The sequence below is a fragment of the Pezoporus flaviventris genome, unplaced genomic scaffold, assembly GCF_033815535.1.
Source record: "Pezoporus flaviventris isolate CSIRO_AGI_PZ_B2104156 unplaced genomic scaffold, CSIRO_AGI_Pfla_v1 ptg000072l, whole genome shotgun sequence".
Classification (NCBI taxonomy): Eukaryota; Metazoa; Chordata; class Aves; order Psittaciformes; family Psittacidae; genus Pezoporus; species Pezoporus flaviventris.
Window position 1 is genome coordinate 390,235 of NW_026892620.1, and position 23,633 is coordinate 413,867.

The 23,633-nt window shown below is 38.1% G+C and overlaps 1 protein-coding gene across 3 annotated transcripts in view; it reads left to right on the forward strand.

Annotated features, from left to right (window-relative positions):
• NCK2 (NCK adaptor protein 2) overlaps positions 1-23,633 on the forward strand; it is an 86,339-nt gene that overhangs the window by 39,212 nt on the left and 23,494 nt on the right. For all 3 annotated transcript variants that reach the window (XM_061472632.1, XM_061472631.1, XM_061472633.1), the window contains exon 3: positions 14,276-14,517. In XM_061472632.1, the coding sequence (XP_061328616.1) occupies positions 14,292-14,517 (226 nt within the window). In that variant the 5' untranslated portion in view covers positions 14,276-14,291. The remainder of the gene's footprint in view (positions 1-14,275; positions 14,518-23,633) is intronic.

A 23,633-nucleotide genomic window follows, 5' to 3' on the forward strand; every position in this document is an offset into this window, starting at 1 on the left:
TGAAGGAGTTGACTACTTTTGCTGTAATATTACTTATAACAAAGTTGTGGCATGTTGCTTCTGAATTTTTATTACAAGTAATACTGAGGTACTACAGGAAGCTCTCAAGTACTAAATATTCTGTGTGGCTGTCAGCTAAACTCATGTATGAAACAGTGATGGCACTGTCACTTTTATTGATACTCAGTAGCAATGGAAATTAAAAAATCTGTATTAATCTGGAGGGAACGAGGACTCTGTGGCTGAACTTCCAAATTTCAGACCTAAGGTTATGAACCTGTTTTTCCTTTATTTAATCTTGGTTCTACTGCAGATATTAATACCCACAGTGTCTTCCCATGCTTGAAAATTACTTGGCTGCTATTATTTGCCTTCCACATTTGTTGATGCATTTTCTTGTTATCTAGTGGGAGTGGGGAAGAAAATGTGTCTGCGAGCATGTGAGGTTAGAGCATCTTATTGGTGTAAGAGCACATAACATTTCTGCATGAAGGGGAATGTGATGTAGCAGCCAAAGCCAGATGTTTAATTTTGAACAAATTTGTTTACTGGGGGGAGATTTTATTCAGAAAAGTGCCTTGTGAAGAAATTCCTGGCAGAAGATAAAACTGTAGGAGATTTAGAGGAGTTTGGAAGGATTCAGTTTTGTTCAAGCACGAGAGCTGAGAGTAGAAATAAAGGAGGATGAGTCTGGCATTGCCAGGCAACATTGGTTTCTATTGAATGTGTTTTTTGCTCATAGAGGTGTAGACTCTTCTAATTGCTTATTCTTGGGTTTAGGTAACTGTTTCTACAGAAAAAATAAGATATTCCTATTCTTTATCTGCTAAAAGTTTACTTTTGGAAGTTTGGGGGTATTTTTGAGCATCAGTTCTGGGGCAATGAAAAATCATGTTGGGGTAATAGTAGGGGAACAACTTTTCAGATTGCCTAAGTAGTCTTAGAGCAGCCGACACCTGAACTGCAAGGTAAGAGTTCCCAGTAAGGAGTATCCTAACGTGCCACATGAGCCTGCTTTCTCTAGAGCATGTCTGGCAGAAGGGTTTCAGTAAGTCCCCTTCACCCTTTCACCCTTCAGTGAATGGTATTTTTCTCTTGGATTTGCCCCCTTCTCTTTCATCTGAGGAATTAACAATGGATTGCTGCTATAATTGTGTGGCAGAGTATTCACAAACACTACTTATTGGAAGAGGACCTCTTTTAAACTGGAGGAAGATATGTAGGAAATAATTTGAATAAGTGAATGCTGCCAACATTCCATACCAAAAATAGTCTCGACTTCAAAGGATTTATAAGAGCTATGGGACAGGTAATTTTGAAACCTGTTTTATTTGGGAAAGTGTGAGGATTAAAGAGTTTCATCTGCACTTGTGTTTTGGGAGGGCTAAGAGAGGATTCCTGACTTGACTCTGAAGAGCTGTTAGATGGAAGGAGAACTGCTAACTTTAGGAGGAGACTGGGATGCCCATTTCTTGGCTGGGCTGGTACTTTCCCAGTTGTATAGCATTAGCAAAGTAGTCATTCTGACAAGAGACTGACTGACTTGAATCTGACTTGAAGCTGCAGCAGTCACTTTACATGTGAGAAAAGATCCAAGAGTGTCTCTTCATTTAAATTGAGTTTTCTTTTGGTACTTGTCCTAACAGGAAATTAAAAGGATAGCTTTCTGAGTAACTATCTCATCATCCAATTTTCTTCAGGAAGATGTGCAGATTTATATAGGAATAAATTTAATGGTATTAGCTGTTTCTAAATGAAATCTAACACTATCTTTCAAGCTGCCTCTTCAGTTATGTCCATAAGCACAGAGTCAAGAATGGTATCTTGCATCTGGCGATTATTTTTACCTGTGTTATTCAAAGACTGTACTTTTAGAAACCGGCTCTTTGCCTAGATATGAGAAATAGGCATTCAGCAACCCCAAATTGAGGTAAAAATCTGTGGAACTTTGAGAGTTAAATTGAGAAGTATCTCAATATTTTGTTGCTGTTTCTGCGTTCACCTGTTTGTATTGGATACAAATTCTGGTCCAGATGACATGTAAAAAAAATCCAGAAGTCTTAAGAATTTATTCAGTACTTGGAATGACAGTAAACTGGAAACTTCACAGGAACAGAATCTGAGCACATTAGTGCTCTTTGAGCTAGAAAGTTGAAAATTGTTTTAATATATGTATTTTTCACATTTTCCTGCTGTCATGAGGTGGATTGAATGGGCTTTTTTATAAAGCAATTGATAAATTGCTTAAGACTATAAAGTGAACATTGTCTAGAAATAGACAATGTACTCTTTTTTTACTTTTTTTTCTTAAACAGCGTTGGTTGGGAATAAATGCGTTTTTGAACTGAACAAACATCTTTTCCTCTTTCTAGTTAAAAAGCGAATATATGATTTTTTTTCTATTGGGGAACAGAAGGTCAGCAGTTCAATTTTATTTTCAGCATTTTATAGACAGTTTAAAGTGAAATCCCTTGAAAAGTAGGTAGCAGTGTTTCAAAGGATTAGCAGCAAAATGTAGCAATCCACAGTGATTCTGAGCTTTGTCCTTCTGCACAAGATCAAGGTTAAACTTCTTATGTCTGAGGACTGTTCTTTGTTTATACAGTACATAAATGTACTAATACTTCCAGTGAACTATAATTCCTGTAGACCATTGAATGTTTGAGATAGGGGTAAAGAAGCAGCAGTGGAAGCAAATCATTACAACCTGTGTTTTCTTTGGAATCTTGAAAGAAATTCAAGGATGTCTACTTTATAAAATTTCATGATGTCCACCAGATCCAGAGTGGCTCGTTGTTTTAACTTCAAGGCAAGAATGTAGGTTTATCAGTAGTTGAGGATGGAAGTGCATGAAGTGTGGTGCACTTAATTTGTTCTTCTCGTTTCACCAATCTGTCATATAGATAATACTACCTAAATGTTCTCTCAGTAAAGGGTCTGTTTTTTCTTCTGTGATCTTATGTGCTTGGCTCCCTCCCACCCACTTTTAGTAAGGACTGTTGAGAGGTTGGTAGGTGTAAAATGATTTGTAATTTCATCTTGTGTAGACACGTAATGTATGTTACATTCTTCCTGGACTTTTCATTCTCTTCTATCTTGGTTTTGTTTGTTTGTTTTCATGTATTTCTAAATGTATAGGTAAGCTATCAGCTGAGAGGAATGGAGAGAGAGCAGTCCAGAGCAACACTAGCAAATATTAAGCTTATCTGTCTCTCTGACGTAGTAGAAACACCCATAAACCACGGTGGAGATGTGGCCATTCATCATTGCTGCTGTTTTAGAGGCGAGATGAGGTCTCTTTTCCCAAAAGTTTCCTTTAGTGCAGTTGAGCTGTTTATTAACTGCATGGCTTTCCTGAAACTCCTTTTAAAAGAATTCAGGAAAAGGTGAGCCACTACTCCCTTCTGACCCTCTCTCTCTATTTACCTAAATGTGAGGCAGCATTTGGGGTTGTGATGTGTTTACTCTGCAGCCAAGAAATACAGGCTAAAAGAGCTGCTGCCTCCTTATTTGATTCATGCTGTTTGCAGCCAGAAGGTCTGAGGAAGTCCTCTCTACACGGACTGTATTTTACTGTTGCTCTCTAGAATGTGTGAAACCACTGCTCTTGATGGCAATGCCTTCAAAATAAAGCACGAAGTAGCTCTTTGCCCTAGTAGTGGAAAACGTCACTGCAGATGGGGTCATTCACAGTAGTTGCGCCTGCATAGGCTGCTGATGGAGGCAGAGCAAGAACCTGCAGTCACCACCAGCACCTGCTTGAGCCATGCCTGCTGATGGAGTTTGCAGCAACAGATGCAGGAAAGGGAGGCTGAAGACATATGGCAGGTCCATTGTGGAGGCTAAAGGGTGGAGGAAGGGCTTTGTAGGAAGGGATGTTAGCTGACTGTCTGCAGTCAGGTGTTCCTTTATATTCAGATGTTATTCCCACTTCCCCCCCCCCCGCCTTCTTTCAACAGACAGAAACGAGTGATGGTAATTTACTGATTCACACTTCTTATGTTTTCTGATAGGTATGTAATAAAAGGGTATGAAAAGATAAAATTTTTTTTTATAGTCTTCAAGATGCAGAGAAATAACTTCTTCCCAAATTCAACTAACTACAGAAATCTATTTTAGCATTTTTATGCTTGGTCTGTGGAAGATTTCTTGTACTGTCCATTAATCTTTGTTCTACTTTCTGAATGACATAAAAATACAAATACCTTAAAACACTCCCACCCCGCCTCACAGCAAAACCAAAAACAAACAAAAAAAAAGGTAAAAAAAAAACAAAACAAACTGACATATGTTTGTTTGGGTTTTTTGTTGTTAGGGTTTTTTTTAATTTGCTTTTATCCCTTAAACCTGTCCTTAGCCAATTTCTTAATAGTCATCCTATGTTCATGGAAATACTTGAGCCAGGCTTTTATTATAAGCCCTTTGCCTTGTGCAGTGGTGACCACACTCAGTTTCAGCTTAGTTAAAGACTTACTGAGAGTATTTTCTCTGTACTATTGTTATCTATCTTTTAAGCATAAGAAAGTTATAACTTATAATATTGCAGAACTTTAATGCATGTTGTTATAATACCAGCTTGTTCTGGTAGAACACCAGCTTTTTGTCCTTTGAAATAGAATTTTAAATTTAAATCATCTGTCAGAGGCTAAAAATGAACAGTGCCTACTTTATAATAGGCGTATAGAAATATTCTTTTCAAGTAAGACATCAAAAGAGTTTTAAAAACTTATTTTCCTGAAACAGCAGAGTGCTTATCACATAAATAGGAAAGATAGTACTTAGCATTATGTGTTTTAAAGATGGTCACAGCAATTAAGCATTTGGAAATTCTGTGGCACAGCAGTATGACTAATGAAATTTTAAAAATATGCAATTGTGAAGGTTAGCTTGTGTGAAGGTCACAACATGAAACAGAGTGAGCATTGTATAAAATTAGGGTGGTATTGAATTAATGCGAGCTAACAGAATACCAGATCTCAGATTTGTGTTCTTTCGGTGCTGCAGCAGCCTACCTTGTAACAGCCCAGATGGCTTTTTTTTTCTGCTACTAGAGAGGTAGCAGACTAAAGTATCTGCTGCTTTCTTAGAGTAATTTGGGTTGGAAGGGTCATCTAATTCCAACCCCCCTGCAATAAGCAGGGGCATCTTCAACTAGATCAGATTGTTCAGAGCCCTGTCCAACCTGCCTTTGAATGTTTCTAGGGATGGTGCATGCTCTTTGGTGACCTGCTCCAGTGTTTCACCACCCTCATTGTAAGAAATTTCTTCATTATATCTAGTCTGAATCTACCTTCTTTTAGTTTAAAACCTTATCCCTTGTCTTATTACAACAGGCCCTCATAAAAAATTTGTCCCCATCTTTCTTATAAGCTCCCTTTTAGTACTGAAAAGGCTGCTGTAAGGTCTTCCCAGAGTTTCCTCACAGTCCCAACTCTATTTGCCTTTCTTCATAGGAGAGATGTTCCATGTTAACATTTTTTTGTGGCCCTCCTTTGTATATGCTCCTGTTGGAGCATGTCCAAAGGAAGACATGTCTTTCTTGTACTGAAGGCCCTAGAGCTGGATGCAGTACTCCAGGGGAGGTCTCACCAGAGTGAAGTAGATGGGGAGAATCACCTCCCTTGACCTGCTGGCTGTGTTACTTTTGATGCAGCTCAGGATATGGTTGGTTTTTAGGCTGTGAGCATGTGTTGTATGATCATGTCCAGCTTTTCATCCACCAGTATTCCAAAGTCCTTCTTAGCAGGGCTTTGCACTTGGAGGGCATCCCCTCTGATCTTGCCTGGTAGACACTAGTGCTACACCTTCCTACCGGAGTGGGGTTTGGAGAGCTGTAAAGGGCCTAGGCATCACCTACAGCCATCAGAGATGGTCATTGCTAAGACTCTGGGCTGCATGCAAAACACAGATGGGTCTTGCCAAGTAGATTCAGACTGTGATTAAAACTATTGCTTTTCCTTAAATGGCAAGTTTACATTTTAAAAGATTGTTTGAAGCAGTCCCTGCTTATTTCATTTGAGCAGGCTGATTCATGTGATAGGCTTCATGGAAACATGGGGTTTTGCAAACATCCTTTTAGATGTTATTATATAAACATACATAAAGTGAGATTTCTTTCTTGTTGAATGGTAAATTGCTGCACTGACTCCTTAGCAGGAAGGGTGCATTTCTGGGTGTGTCTAATCTGTATTCTCCTTCATTTCTTTGTGTGTCTTTTTAAAAGACTTCTAAGCCATTTACAAGACAAAAGCAGGCTTAATTTTTGTACTCTTTTTGAGCTATGCAGACATTTGTTACCACTAAACTAGTCTTGAGGTTTCCGGTTTGAAGTTACTCTGTAACGCAAGATGCAAAGTGTAACTGTAATTGCATTAGAGATTGAAATATCAGATATGTTGTGGGGCCAAGATAAGTAAACATTGCTTAGAAGCTGTCAAGAGACATCCGGTTGAAGAAACAAAACCCCAAACCTCATGGTGTTGTGCCCTGAAACAGTGGTGGGCGATAGAGAGGGGAAAAGGGTTTGAGGTGTGCTGGGGCAGGCTGTTGAGTAGCATCAAGGTGAAGTTAGTACAGTTCTAAATTACTGGTTAGTTAAGACTGATCCTTCACTGTTTTAAAAGATGTGCAGCCTGTATCATCTAAAAACCCCTCACTTGCAATGCCCATAGAAGCAGGCTGTGGCAGGGCACACCTGCTGTGTGGCAGCTCCTCCTCCAATGTCATTAAACCGTTTGACTGTTAGGGCTGTGTTGCCCTCACAGTTTTGTCTGAAATTGCTCTTTTTTTTTGTCTATGTTCTCCCCCCCCTCAAGTGACTCATAAGGAAACTTGAGAACTTTTGCACCTAAGAACAAATGTTTTAGTTTGTTCATGTTTGTCTTCCTTAAAACCATAGCATATCCATAATCTGTTGGTATGCTGTGTGGGTTTTTAAGAGAGGTCCTTTGTCTCTTCATTTTGCTTTAGGATTAGGGTTTGACTACTTGGAGGTGCTATCAAAGATCATTCAATTTATGCTTTCAAATTAGTGGCAAAACTGTAATGCTCCAGAACTACTTCATTGCTCCAAATTTTCCTCAGAGTTGACTCTTACAACTGTAATAGCTTTGTGGATGGTTCTGTTATCTTGGTGTACATTTGAAGATTTAAAGTGTTTAATTTTTCTTAGTATTTTTATACTGTAGTTAATGAGAGAGAAGGAAATGGTTGTCATTGTAAAATAATCCCATAGAGTGGAAATAGGTATTAAACACTTTCCTACATCATGTGCAGGAAACATAGTGTTCTAATTCTGTATTTATTCTATTGGTAATATTTAATTTATTCCAGACACAGTTTAATAACTTCTTAAAGTTCTTAATGAGAGCTGAACTATATTTCTTTTGATACCTTTTATTTGCATTTCCTGACTTGAGCTTGGTGCTATGAGTTTTTCCTTTTCAAAGAAAGGACCAGGAGGGGAGAAACAGAAAACCTCTAGAACTTTTTACTTGCTTTTTTTTAAAGAGGGTATTCGTTTATTTACATCTTTGTTCACATTTATTCTGTACAGCTTCTATTCATTTGTTCTTTCAGCCTTGGAAAACTGACCTGCCTAAAGTACCAACAGCAGCTTCTATTGATTGTGACTGTGCCTTCAGTTTACACATCAAAGTAAATTAGATAATAATCACCTGCACTTACTCAGCTATCACTTTCAGTTGTGTAGTCAATACATCCTAATGGGACCTAATAGTGAAATACCCCAAATTAATTGTCAAGCTTGTGTTAAAACAGTCAGCAGTTTTAGGCAGCCCAGGTATGTGGTTTTTTTTCTGCTTAAGTATCAGTTTGATAGCTCAGAACTGCATAGCTGGATGATGGATGTTTGGTCATTACAGCTATTTAGTTAACTTTCTTTAAAAGTGGGAGGGAGTATTCTTACAATAAGTTTTGGTGCAGTAATGTCTTTCCGAAGAAATGTGTCCCTTGGGGTGGATTGACACACACTGTATGCAGTATTAAAGTGTTAAACTGTAGAAGGAGTTAGACAAGGTTGCCTTTATGTGATCCATCACCATTTGTCTAAGTACCAGCAAGTAGCCCATGTAATAAAGGGTTTTCTGGTTTTAACAAAGGGTTGCAAGTTGCTGTGATTTGATCTGTGATTCTATTTTCTGTTATCATCTATGATTCTATAATTTGGGTCGTTTGCTTACTCTTTTTAAACCTCTCCGTTTTGAGATTTTCTTGTAGCAATCATTAGAAGTATTTTTTGCTTGGTTTATGTTAACTTTGCATGAAAGAGATATTTTCCTGTTTTTTCAAGCACACGTAAATGTCAGAAATGCTGTGTTCCACTGGAAACAGCTGAAAGTACATCCAAAAGGTGTATTCTTTTCACAAGTTTTTATTTGAATTCACATTCCTGTTCTTTTTAATGCCTTTTGAGCTCTGTCTTTGAGTTTGGTGCTTTACTGATTGCCAAGAATCGAATTAAATGATCTCAAATGTAGAGAGATGCGCTTTTTTAGAACGCTTTCTATATGTCAAAACTATTCATCCAGGCTGGTTTTAAAAAAAAGAACCCGAACCTAACCACACACCCACACACAGCAAGACAGAAAACAACTGTAAGTGAAAACAAAGCTTCGAACCTTCTGAAACACTAGACAGGCTTACCAGAGAGTGCATTTTCACAAGTAAAAAAGCTTCAGACTTTGAGTGTACTTCAGATTAAGTGATCTAATACAAGTTATTTTATTAATTACAGAATACTGTAAGCACATTCACTTACTATGAAGAAGGCCTTGAAGGAAAGAGGCTTTTTCCCTTATTTTCCACCACCATGTTTAGAGGACCATATATTGCCTATTTGCTATAGCTTGTGAAAGATAAACCAAGTAGACGCCAAAGAGCTGGCCCATCAACATGTGCATTCAAAACCCATTTTGATTTTCCAAGTTTGGGGGAAGGAGAAGGGGAGGTTGTTCAGCCTTCAGATCTTAGGGAAAACTGTGATATGTCATTTGTTAGCTTTCTATTCTCCCAAGGCAATTAACTAAATATTGTGTAGTGATTATGTCTTATGTAATATTGTGTAGCAATTATGTGTTTTATGAACATCAGTGTCATGTAGAAGCCTCCATATCAATTTAGTGCCTTTTAGTGTGCTTTAAGAGGACATCCAACTCCAGAACAGTCTGTTATATCAGTTGGCACTTCCTATTAATAGAATTTTCGCTTGTTCCCTTGGTGAGGGATTAAATTTCAAGCATTACTGTCAGTCATTGTTCAGCCATCTTCTTTTGCACAAAATACATTTTGAAAGAGGAGAGCACCTACTTCCTTTCTCACTGGATCTTTAAAGCTCAGCCATGCCTCCTGTTTGCCCTGTCCTAAGTAATTGTATCCCCAGCAGAACCCTGAGCCTTCCTCCTGAGGACAAGAAAAGATGCTGCTTTTCTGCCCATTGGGACAGGACATTGAACTAGGGGGAGTGTTAACTTGTGTCAGTCTCTAGGGAGAAGATTCCAATTCAAGTGGCATGCTGGAGTGGATCCTTTCTTATTTGTCATTGTGGGATAATCACATCATCCCTGTATGGCTGGGGGTGTGTGTATGTGTGTGTGAGAATCCAGGCCTAGTGAAAGGTGAGATCTGTGTAACAATTATATGTAGTTTGTTATTTAAAATAACATCACTTGAGCAAATCTCTAACATGAAAAATCATCAGCAGATTCATGTGTTTGTGGGAGCAAATCATCCTAAGTTCCTCTACATTTAAGTTTCCATAATCTCAAATGTTGCTTGTGTGGTTCAGTTTTAATTATTGGTTCAAAATGGCATAGGTGGTTGTTTGTGTTTGGGATTTTTTTCCTGATATTGCTAAATTCTTAAATCATAGATAGTTTATTGAACATAGCATTTTCCTTTCTGGACTTTCTTCTGATAAAGTCTATATGGGAGTTACATTACTAGATATTCCACTAATGTCTGCCTTTGTTCTGCCTTAGAGACAGCAAGTGTTGGTCACCTATCTGAGCAGGCTTTCAATGAAGTCTTTTATAACTGACTTTGCCTTGGCTGGGTTTTTGTTCACTATGTTTCTAGCCTGGTGGATTTCTCAGTTTTAACCTCTCTCCCAAGGGTGTTTCTGTGTAGGAAAACTTTTACGTGTGCTTCTGCAGTAGGGCAGCTGCCACTGAAGACAAGACTCCTCTCCCAACAAAGCCTAAACTGGAGGGAAGAAACCAAATGGCTGAAAATATCTGAGCTCAGTCTAAACTAATTAGTTGTAACATTTCAACAAATACAGTGTTGGTAAAAAAAAAATAGTTCACTACTGCTGCTAGCAACAGGCAAAATGCTGGTCTAAAAGGGACTGGAAGTGTGGACTGGTCACATAGCTAGTATAAGAATTATCTTTTCAAGTGTCTGGGATGTGGAGTTCTGTTTGCTTGTTCGCTTAGTATGGTGTCTTTGTTTTGGGTTGGGTTTTGGGGTTTTTTGTGTGTTTTGTTTTAAAAACTGCAGTTGGAAGTTGTATTGCCATAAAGAAAATGACCACTTGATAAGTTAAGCTAAAACTCAAAGCCATACATGTGTGTGTATATATATATATATATATATATATATATACTTCTTGAAGTGAAACAATCTTGTACTGAGAAATGACTGTTATATTTTGTAAATTTACAGTTCCTTGCATAGGTATTTCAAAGCTTTTCACTGGTGCTTGTTACAGTAGGGAGTGTTATCTGATCAGTCATGAGAAGAAGACTGTTTCAGAACTAGAACTTTTCAGCTTTTTCAAGAGGAACATTCCAGATGGTTGTACACTATTCGCAGTAATGGATTTTCATTTTCTTGATGTGAAGAGTCTCATGCTAACATTAGAAACTATAGAGACTGTGGAATTTTTGTTGTACAGTCTATGTACTAAGCAATGTTCTACAGAAATTTAATGTTTTGAGTGCATGTCATGTTTTTACTGGACATTTGGATGCTTTGGGAGGCTGTATTGTTGGTTTTTCCTTAAGTTGTTTGTTTTTTTTTTCCAAACCTAGTTATGTCATTTGCTTCTAATCTTCTGTTTGGCACTCAGCTGTGTTGCAGAAGCATTTCAAAACTATTAATTCTGCAGCCCCCCTTCTGAGGAACAAATATTTCCTTATTCACATATAAAGAAATCTTAGCTCTGCAAATGTCACAGGAAGAACCATATTGTCCTTGATGGAGCCAGTCTAATACCATAATTGTAAGAAAGTAGTTCTAACGCCTTTAATACTAGTTCTTCACATATAAAAACAACCCACCAAAACCCTCTTAAACCCCCAAAAAACCTGCAAACATCCCCTTGCCCAACTGCATCCCCCCAAACTAAACTAAAAAACTAGCACAACCAGACTTCTCCACACAAATGCGTAGAGCTTTAAATAGGCAAATGTTTAACTGCAATTATGTGATGCATTTTGACTATAAATCCTGTCTCCACATGGGTAGGAACACTTGTGCCATTAAACGCACCGCAAAACCTGGAGTACTTTACTGAAGCGGGTTCAGCAGGAGCATGCCACTTGAGAAACGTACCTTCTCTACACTTTTGCCAAAATTGCATCATGCAAGGGACTGCTTGTGAAGTGACATTGTTTCTCAGGCAGGGTGGCAGTTTTACACATCTGCAGGAACTGGAATTGAAGAAATTGGGTAGTGGAGACCTGTACAGTTGATGTCAGCCCTGACGTGTGGGCTCTTCCTGTGCTTCTGTCCTTGTACAGCACCTTGGGGAAACACTTGATGACTCTTGCAGCAGAGCCAAGTCAGTGCGAGTTTTTCGTTTGTTTGTTTTCTTCAGAGGAATAGAAAGAATTTGATAGTTTTCCATCAGTCACTAGTCAAATATTATGCCTAATGTGTTGTTTTAAATTATTCATATACTGTAATATTGGTAGATAATTTAAACGTGCCTGTGTTGTGAAAATAACCTTTTTAGAAGTAGAGCCTTTGTGATGGCAACACCAGCCGATTGAATTGATGGTGTCCTATTTCTTTATGTTCTCCATGTTGCCAGAAATAGTAAGAATTGACCAATTTACAATTGCTGAGATAAAATAAACAGATTTAAATTGGAGAGAGAGATTATATTGACAACGCTGGCTTTCAGAACATGCTTGATTGCAATTCCCCTGTGGCTACCTCAGCTTATCGACCTGTAGGCTATCTGTCCATTTCATGTGAGTCAGAAACCAGGGCAGTTTATTGGAGACTGCTGTCCAAAGCTCAGGCTATCCTGTGTCATTGACAGATTATTATTTTAGGGAAAAAAAAAAGTTTAAGGGAATAGTGACTTATTTATTGTGAAGTCATCAATTCTACCTGCATAAGTCACAGCCTGTTTGAATTCCAAGAGTTGTGTTTCAAGTGTTGCAAACATCGTCACTTCTTTTTGAATTCATCTTGGGGCTTTCAGCTATGCAAATGCATGTTTGAATAATGGTTTTGTTGTTGTATATTCTGTTGTGTTTTCTAATTAGAAAATGAATTTAAGTATGTTGATTACTACTTCAGATTTTAAAAAACATTGTTCTCCCTTGGCCATGAGGGGTGACGTTGCTAATGCTTTCCAGAGCTTTGCTGTCATGCAGTTTAGCAACCATAGGTCAATCGAATATAATGCTCTCCTGAAAACAAAAATTGTGATAATAGGAGGCTACTCATTTATAATAGAGTTGACTATTGTGTCTTATGATTACAGGTTAACTTTGAATAAGGTTTAACTTTAAATAAATAGGTTAACTTCTTTTTCTTTGAAAGAGGAGGCTGCTAGGCTGTCTGACATGTAGTCTTCACAGCTTATGCTGTAGCTGACAGGAGAAAGTGTGTGTGTGTTTACAGACTGCAGAAGGAGCCCTTTCTGACTATAGGGTGATATGTGCTGAACAGAATTTCTGAGTGAGGTTTGGGTTGGGTTGTTGTTTTTTTTTAAATTACCCATCTGTCACCTAAGGTATTAGGTATTAGAGTTTGTGTGGTTGTGGACTACTAAGAATTGGGCAACAAAGTCAAATCATGTTAAAAAGATCCTTGGATGTGAATAGTTGAAGTACTCTGGGACCTGTTTCTACTAACCTGTAATATAAAGGAAAATCTACAGCTTTTACTTAAAATCTGCTGCATTGATTTTGCAACTACATTCTCATTTCCCACTCTGTCCTGACCTCCTCTTTCCTAAAATCCCTCAACAGTGATTAGAAAATTATAGGTAGCTTCTCAGAATTTAAAGGATCAAATCAACATGTTTTGGTTGGCACTGTAATGTGTTAGAATGTCACTGGTACTGGCGTGGGACTTTTTTCTTCTTTGCACACTACTGTGTTCCCTCGCATTGTTCTTGGTAATTACTGGGATGCGTAGGAAAATGTGGAGGCATGCAGGTGTCTTTATGCAGCTGAAAGATAGCTTTGGAAAGGCTCCTTCATGTTACAGGTAAGTAAAACAAGCCAGCTTATTCAATCTTAACAGAACTCTGGGTAAGTTTCAGGTAGGCAAGAAATGAAGTACAGTTGAGGGAAGCACAGTGGGTACTCTTCTCCACCTGGTTCGCTCATGACCATTGCAGGACTGCAGTGAGCTGGGATCTTCCCAGGAGTAAAGTGGGAATGAAGGCTTCTCCTAAAATACAGTCTTGTGCTGCCTGCTCAAAGCATTGTTCTAATGACAGTGCCTTCTTTTTGATGGCATATTTCCCTGCTGAGTTACATTACTTCTTGAAGTATTTGCAAAATAAAGATGGATAACTTTGTTTAGATGCAGAAAACTAATAAATAATGTGTTAGTATATGGATGAGGAGCTAGGGCAGAAGGAAAATACATTTTTTGAATGGTGCCTTTTTAAATTTCTTTTTCTCAGATTAGAACTTTGAATGCCAGGTGTGGGATAATTTTATGATGCTATATGCAAAAACCAAATGGTTTTATAAGTTATATTTTGCTAATGCATATCTGACTAATATTTTCTATATATTGAGAGGAAGCAAATGTAATACATTATGACTAGAATTTACTATTAAGGTGTTGTCATATTTAGTGGAAAAAAGGTAAGAAAGGCCTATTATTTTTAAAATAATTTTTATTATTTTTAAAAGAGGGGTTCAGATCTATGAGTTTTTGCTCTGTAAAACTTTCTGATTTTCCCCTTCCATTTTCTTGTTTATTTCAGACCTTAAAGGAAAATCTGAGTAAGAATTACATCATATAATTTACTGATGAGTATTTTAATATTTTGTTGCAGAAGGACTCCATGAAAGATGACAGAAGAAGTTATTGTTATTGCAAAGTGGGATTACACTGCACAGCAGGACCAAGAACTTGACATCAAGAAAAATGAGCGTCTTTGGCTATTAGATGATTCCAAAACATGGTGGAGGGTAAGAAATGCGGCCAACAAAACGGGATATGTGCCATCAAATTATGTGGAGCGAAAAAACAGCTTGAAGAAGGGTTCTCTGGTTAAAAATCTCAAAGACACATTGGGTAAGTCCTTTCGTATTTTAGAAGTTGTGTAGTAGACTTGTTGGGTTTCAGATAGGCATGTAATGTGTGTATAAATATTATTTTTTAATATGCTTACTTGGCTTTTCTTTTTTGAGGTGACATGTTAAATGACTGAGGGAGAGAGTAGGGGTGGGTGTTCTTGCATCACATCAGGAGAATAAGATGTTATTTTTGTTCCAGTTTGTCAGAGGTTGTGTGTTTTCAATGGCTAAAGAACTGTGTTTTCATTGAGATATTAACTGCTGAATCCTCTCCGCTCTTGCAAAGTCCTTTCACTCAAAAATAGAAGGATGTAAACTGGATTGTTAAGCATAGCGATTATAGCACAGTTAAATCATTTTATGAATGGGATTATAAGATGTGGCTATGTGCAACGTCAAGGGTTAAGTTTCTGTGGTCTGAGATGTTCCTTCTGCTTCCAGGTCCTTCGTATATTCTCTGTTTTATACTTGCTCATAAATTCTTCACAATAGTGTATCATTCATGTAAAATAATACACCTTTGAAAAAAAATTGAGTGCATTTTGAAGAAATGTATTTGGGAGTCAAGTGAAATGATTTTTTTCCTCTCTTTTGCAATGATTTTTAATGACTGATTAAATTGCTAAAAAAAATAAAAGTATTTGCATAGAGCTGGAAAAGGTTAAACATAGTGATATGTGATTGCTTTACATCTAGGGGCTAAAAAAAGAAATCTACCAAGGGTATTTTAGGATATAATGAATAAACCAGAAACATATATGCACCCGGAGATGTTTTGAAGCTATTTTTGACTTGTGTTTTGGGTTTTGCCTGTTTTGAGAAGCTTTACATAGGGAAAGCTTATTCTGTTAGAGTTTGCTATGGAAAATACTGACTCTTCCACAGAAAAATTAATATTTGGGATTGGACTTGTTAGAAAGAAGAAAAAGATCACTTAAAAATAGCATAGCAGTAGCTTATGTAGGTTTATTGCAGGTGTCCTGCGCTAATGTTATGTCTAATAGGTTAGGTTTCTTGGTCACTTCTTTACTGTGTCCTCTGTTGCTGAGCTGCCATGAAGTACATAGAAATTGACTGTAGTGTGGGTGGCAGGTGATCAAGGTTATCACAAGATTTAATGTTAATGTTTAAACCATAGGCCTTTCTACAGGTACTCTTGGAGTATACTCATCACAGTGCTAGCAAATGTGATTATGCCTTTTCAAAGATTTGCATAAAGAATATGCTCCAACATCAATTAATTAGTTAATATCAAAACCCCAGTTGTGACTTTAATCCCCTTTTATATGGATTTATGTTGTCTAAATACATATATTTTGTCTAAAAGCTAGTTTATGAAAGGATTGTTTCTGTTATGATAATGTATCAAGCATTTGTGTAGAATGTGGACAGTATTTACTTGATGTAAATAAGCACATTTTTATTTATATCCCACAGGGATGAGTTTATGTGAAGGAACAAAGACTGTACTAGCATATATACACGTTTACCTGCTTGAACTTAACAAAACTGCATGCTTCAGGGTGATTCACTATGGTGGCAACTGATGAAAGGGTGTAAGAACAAAGCTGGGTGGTTTCATGTCTGAGCCTTCGCTAGTGTCACATCTTCCAAACCTTAGGCCTCTGCATGCACGTGCAAGGGTTTTTAAGTTCTGAAGGACCGTTATTACAAACTACTGATTTACCCCTTTCTTTATATGTTGTTTGTTCAGATGAAGTGGAAAATACCATGTGGTGGAGCCTAGCTTTTTCTTATGCAGTGACCACATGTACCTGCTAAGCACAGAGGTCGAAGCATCTCTTCTGTTCTTTTATGCTCATACATCCTGTGACAGTAAGCAGCTGCCTAAGCCATACCTACCCCACATCTAACCCACAAACTGGCTCAGGATATTCCCCCCACCCCCCAGTTGGAGCTTCAGAGTTGTTTTCTTTTGTTATAGTTTATGCTTAGCATAATGAAATTTGTGTCTGTGCTGTGCACCATGTACCTATACGAATATATTTTTACTTCCCTGGGTCAGAGTCCTCAACTACAGTACAGTCATTAAGCATTGCTCGTCTTGCAGTAATTTCCCATTCAAAACAAGGGTACCCTGTGTCCTTCCTTAGAGGACCCTTTCTTCTGAGTGGCCATCAAGAATGCACTTCTTAAACAAAGGCTTGCAAATTGCGAGGCTGATGCTTGATCTAGTGAAACAGCTTTTGAAAGTATTGCTGCGCCCAGTCAAACAAGTTCTTAAGTTCTCTTTATAGAAATATGTCTAATGTCTAATCAAATATGCCTCTGCTAAGTTCACAAGAAAAATTCACATTAAAATACCAGCTAACCCAGCACAGGTGGGAATGGTGATCATGAGTATTGGTCTGTAAACCGCATCTGTTTCAACTTTGATCTTGAACCTGTTACTGAAATATCAGGTATTGAACTAAAGAAAATAAATAAACTGACTTAATAATCGGGGAATAATTAATCTAAAGTTTTATGAAGTCTCAGGAGAGAAACAGCAGGCTTATAGCTCTTTTCAGTGACTAGGCTAGTGGGCTTTAAGTAGAAGAAGCCTCTGACATACCTGTGCCCACCTTTGCTTGCTGCGCTCCTGCGAATGGTTCCTCCCATACAGATGCACTTTTCTTCCTACCTCTTCCTTAATCAATTTCATTTCCTTGTCTTTAAACATATTTCATCTGAAAGCATTGTTATTGCACAAATGATGTAGTGTGTTGTCTATGGGATTGCCTGTAGCTATCTGCCACTCTTTATGCTTATCCACAGTAATTACTGGCGCTTGATTTATACTTCCAGGTATTCCATGAATACGAATGGTGCCAGCCGTATTTCAAATTGTGGCAGACACCATAAGAGCTATTACTATTTAATTAATAGTCCCTATAGTTGGCTGTTGAAGATGCGTCATGTAAATAGTACTTAATCTATGTAGTCTGTGTTCTAATGAAAGTTTATAGTACCAGTTAATACTATCGGTGTCTTGTACATAAAAAGCCAAATACATCATGAGAGTTTACTACCTCTGTGAAGTTGCCTTTATCAGGAAAACTTTTAATCTCATCAGAGAATGAAGTCATGCCTATTTGATGCTGAAAACTAATTTTCCCGGAACTCTGTTGACTGTCATTAATTAAATCTCAGCCCTTGAATACTTTATTGATAGAATTTCATCAGCTTTACCATTGTTTGGCTTGGGGTTGGTGAAAGGTTAATGGTAGTGTGGGTACTTAGAACATGCGGCTTGATGGTTTAAAACATCAGTTCATTTTCAGGAATGTCTTGAGGTTCCTGGAATTTCCATTGCACTTGAGCTTTTTTTCAAAAAGAACCTCAGCAATTAGAATGTCTTCAGAACCAGCTCTTTTAGATGTCAGGTGCACATTAAAATGCTGATTGACACTTGTTTAGCATACGTTCATTAAATCGGTCACCTGTGGACTGCAAAACAGCTCACCTCAAATCTCAAATGATCCCCAGTAGTTTCTGAAGAGATAATTTTGGATGATCCTACATCTTTTGACAAAGCAGTAACCTTTTCTGCACCACTTTCTTTCCCCTTTAAGGATGTATACCATTATACTGTATCATCTTTTAGTCCTGTCACTGGGGAGTTCTTCCAAAACTTGCTGTTTTCCTTGCGTGACATGAAGACATTTCAATTCTTGTAATTTCTGTATTGATGGCTGTCCGTATCGGTTTTCTGTTTTACATGTGTTACTTGTGTAATATAAAATCCCTTTCTTGAGTGAACTCTAATGGGTCCGTAGCTACAGTGGCCCAGTTTTAATTATGGAAATGTAGCATATAGGCCACCTATTAAGTATTTTAAATGATTCATCTTCTCACTCCCTTTTTTGTCTTAACTGACTGATACTGCAAGTTCAAAGTTAATGGCAATTTAGCCGTTTGAAATGACTGTCTTCTGTTTGCTCATATTGAATGAAATCTGGTAATTATTACTGTTCTTAAGGCAAAAGACAGCTTCTAGTCCTGTGATTAAAATTTCATCTTCGTTATAATGAAGTTTAAAATAGTTTCCTTGTACAGTATTTCTTTTGTGAGGAGGGTATTTTTCACACGTATCTATTAAGCCTTACTAAGGAAGAGACCTCCAGCATGCATCTTCCAAACTGTAATTTTCTGTGGCATAATTCTTTCCATGCACTGGGGGTGGTGAGGAATTCCCATACCCATTTGGATGCAGCGGGTGTTTGCCAGCACCACCCCCAGAGCTGGCTCTGAGTGGGGCTCCATGCATTTCCCCTTCTGCAGCAAAGATGATCTCTACTTGCTGGCTCATCTCTGTCACGCTGAACAGAAACCTTATCTGAAGGAAGCAAAAATAATTCAGAAGTTGGTTGTTTATGTAAGTAAAATAAAACTTCTGCATTTTTTCCATCCCTTTGCAAGTCATTTTCCTGGCAACAGCACAACTCCCCAGGCAGCAGCATGTCCATGGGTGAATGATGTGTGTGATGCAGCAGCAGGGTGCCATTTTCATGGCAGTCTGTGATTTTATGAACGTTACTGCTTTTGCTTCACAACCAGCACTGCATAATAGGGATTTTTTTAAAGGTGTCTGGCCTTATGCCTTTAGTGAACAGCCACTTAAGAAACCTTAAAAACATTTCCATTTGGTTCTTGGTGTGGGTTTTTGAACAGATGCCCAGCAAAATAAAAAAAGTTTATTAAAAGGTATTGAAAGAGAGATTGGACACCCAAGAATACAGAAGAGGTGTTTACAGAATGCATAGGAACAATAGAAACAGTTGAGATGTTTGTTGACAATGGTGGCAAACAACAATAAGCTCAGTAACATTTCACGGAGGCATTTAAGTTGCATGAGAGATCCTTCATATGACTTCTTTATTAATCTGCTGTAAGTCAGCAAAACATTTCAGTAACTTTTTAGTTTTAGTTTACTCAGTGTGCCAAATTTTCACGTGGAAACTAAGAATTGCCAATTGAGATGTTAAGTACAGAAGCAAGTCTATGCTTGCATCAGTACTGCTACTATGTTATTTCAGAAGTTTGTGAGCATCTGGGAGTATTTCCTGTGTTTGTCAGCCTCCACAGTGTCTACCTGGGTCAATCTGTAGATCAGTGCAGCAGCTCCCAAGTGCTCTATGTACTGTAGCTTCCAGGAATCAATAGTTTTACACCTTTCTCCTCCCCTGATTGTTTTTATTCATTTATATAAAAAAGCTTGGGATTTTTTCACTTTATAGCTGAACATTTGCCTGAGAGCTACTAAATGCCATCTTTCACTGTGTCTTTCTGCAAATTACCAAGGAAGTTAGCTCTTTTTTCTTTGCTCTTTTTTCTTTAGACGAACACTTCTTACTACAAGCAGGTATGCAGAATAGGTCATCTTTTCAATGTAATATTTTCTTTAACATTGGAAACCACTGTCACTTAAGAAGTTTGGTGTTCTTCCATTTTAGAGACAAGTATTTCAACTCGTATTTAAACTGTTACCGTCATAGTTCTGCATAACATGGTCATGCAATATGAAATCTTACACTCCAGGTAATCTGCCTTCAGCTTCTGGTGTGTGGGTTAGTGATCTTTATTTTTTGGTTTGGTTTTGAGGATTTTTTTCTTTTAAAAATACCTTAATGGCCCAATTTTGGTAGTTCTGACGTGGCATGCTAGTAGATTTAACTGTACGGTGACATTTAATTATCGATCAGATTGCTTCTAAATCTTGTCTTGACATCTGAAATTTGATTACTGCTGAAGTCTTTCATTAGTGAGAGCTACTTATATTACTCTTAATTGTTGTGTTTTTTAGCTGATTTTTTTCCCATTCTTCAGCACTAGTTTTTAAAGGAAGCATGCACAGTATTTCATAGTCTTTGCTTGATGAGCTTGTGTTTGTCTGCAAACTGGCAGCCATATTTGTTGCAAGATCACAGAAAACACATTAAATTCATAATATGACCAAGTGCTAGGTTGAAAATATTTCTATTCTTAATTGTTTTAAATTGTAGCATTTTCTGGACAGCCTGTGGGTGTAAAATTTACTACAAAAGGAAAGAATGGTAAAAATAAGAACAGATATGTAATCGCTGTTTAAGTTCACTGTTGTATAGCACAGCCTCTTGCCTTGTAGAGCTCATGTTAATAAAAACAGAACTGCCGTATAAGACAACAGAAGTTACTTTAATCTCTTTAGAACTTCAAGTTCCCAGTGTTGTTGGAATTCCTTGTTACAGACCTATAAGAAATGCTGATCTTTCCACTCAAGAGCAGGAATTTTATAAATTTGATTTAAAAGAATAAGTAACCAACCAACCTTCAAAACTTTCTACAGTATGTAGCTACTTTTCTAGTTATTTATCATATATAAGGATTTTGAAGAAGGAGTGATATGAAATCCAAACATCTCTACATGAGATAAGCAGTAAAATCCCGTTGTAGGAAAAATAAAAGTATTTTTCCTGTGAGACTTTATGTTGCTTTGAAGCTTTCTAGGTTGTCAGAAAATGTGGGCATGACAGTAATGGTATGTCTGTCATATTTCTTGGAGGGCTGGATGATGGTATGTCGCCTGTATTGGTACTTTCAAGCAGTTGATATGCAGTAATTTAAGCTAATCTTTATAGAGAAGTAGTTGAACTTTTTATGTACAGCACAGATTCTTGCTCAGTTTCATGTAGAATCTCTGTGTTAAAATATCTTTGTGTTTGAAATTGCTTGGTAAAAGCACTTTCTTGGCTGCACTGCATCCTGCTTTTTAGCTGTATTGCTCAAAATAAGCATGTTTGTTGTGGGGCAGGGTGGCAACAGTGGCGACTCTTCACCAGTGATGAAATTGAGGAACATGGTTTTGCGGTAGTGAGAGAAGCCGATATGAACTCTGTGTGTGGTTTGGGATAAAAAAAGTTGGAGCAATTGCATTTCTTCCATCTTAACAGTAATAATAGATCAGTCTGGTTGCATGAATTACTGTCATTAGATGCAGAGAAATTAGAAATTATTCCAGAACACAGGAAAGAGATTTTTTCCATTCCTGTCTAGAGCATGTGGAGGTAGGAGCTGGCAACGCTGACACCAGTGGTGTGGTAGCAGGTGATTTGTATAATAAGGAATTCCAATGCTTTGCTGCTTTCTGGAAACATATCTGCCTCCTGATCATCATCAAAACTCTGACCTTGTTTAAGCATCTATTTTCATTTCATTATTGATTTTTAAAGATCTAGAGATATATTCAGTAGCAGTAGCTCTGCATATGGAAAATGATACAAGAAGATATTGCTGACATGGTAGGGTCTGCTATCCTACTATCAATTTGATATATACATAATAGCTGAAGAATATATTCATTTTGAATTAGTGTTACTATTATGCATGTTAATAGTTACCCAGAATGCAAAAAAATCCTCACAAATTTATGGTTATGGACCTATTGTAGGCATGTAAAAATTTAAATAACATTATGCATATCAACTACTTCCAGTGAAAGTATCATTAAAGGAATTGAAGTCTGTGCTCTATGGAACTAAAATAAGGCTAAAAAAAACCCCTGTGTCATAATTTCTAAAGGGACGTGCTTAAAAAGAAAAAATAAATGAAATTGCGGACAAGACTAATGCAACCCCCTCCCCCCCAAAAAAAAACCCAAAGCAACCAAATAAAAAGTCTAACCAACAAATTTCATGCTTTTTCTGTTACCTGCAGGACTTGAAATCAGAGAAAGCTGGTAAATATTCTGGAGAAGTCCAGGTAAAGATTAATGATTCAAGCAGAGTATCTGTTGGATAAAAAAACTTTTTCTGACAGATGTGTGCATCAGGCCCTTTATCTGATCTAAGGTGCAAAGCCAAGAGCAGCAGTGAAAGCAGAACCTGCAGCTTGTTGCAGTGCCCAGAGCTCCAGTACTAGCTGGTGGTGGGAGGAGAAGTTTGTGCTTTTTAACATTTACAATTGCATGCATTGTATTCTGCTGCCGTTTGTCTTACGTTAATTATTTATTTGGATGGATTCTTTAAAGGGTTTGCTGCTTCAAGAGTTTGAGACAAATATGTAGAATCATGGAATCATAGAATGGTTGGGGTTGGAAAGGACCTTAAGATCATCTAGTTCCACCCCCCCCCTGCCATGGGCAGGGACACCTCGCATTTAGACCATGTTGCCCAAGATTCCATCCAACCTGGCCTTGAACACTGCCGGGGATGGGGCATTTACCCCTACTTTGGGCAACCTGTTCCAGTGCCCCAAAACCCTCACAGTAAAGAACTTCTTCCTTATAACTAACATAAACTTCCCGTGTTTAAGTTTTAACCCGTTACCCCTTGTCCTGTCACTACAGTCCCTAATGAAGAGTCCCTCCCCACCATCCTTATAGGCTCCCTTCGGATACTTTAAGGCTGCTATGAGGTCTCCATGCAGCCTTCTCTTCTCCAGGCTGAACAGCCCCAACTTCCTCAGCCTATCTTCATACGGGAGGTGCTCCAGTCCCCTGATCATCCTCGTAGCCCTCCTCTGGACTTGTTCCAACAGTTCCATGTCCTTTTAATGTTGAGGACACCAGAACTACACACAATACTCCAGGTGAGGTCTCACGAGAGCAGAGTAGAGGGGCAGGATCACCTCCTTCGACCTGCTGGTCACGCTCCTTTTGATGCAGCCCAGGATATGGTTGGCTTTCGGGGCTGTGGGTGTTACACACTGCCTGCTCATGTTCATTTTCTCATCAGCCAACACCCCCAAGTCCTTCTCCGCAGGGCTGCTCTGAATCTCTTCTCTGCCCAGCCTGTAGCTGTGCCTGGGATTATCCCAACCCCAAGTGTAGGACCTTGCACTTGGCTTGGTTGAACTTCATGAGGTTGGCATTGGCCCACTTCACAAGTGTGTAAAGGTCCTTCTAGATGGTATCTGTTTCCTCCAGCGTATCAACCAAACCACACAGCTTGGTGTCATCGGCAAACTTGCTGAGGGCACACTCAATCCCACTGTCCATGTCACCAACAGAGAATAACATAATAGAAACCATGATATGTCCTACCTTTCAGCAGGTTTTTCTAATATGATGGTTGCAGTAAAATGTTGCAAGGCTGAAGGCGTAAATAAATCTTGCTGGTTTTAGTCAATGCTGAG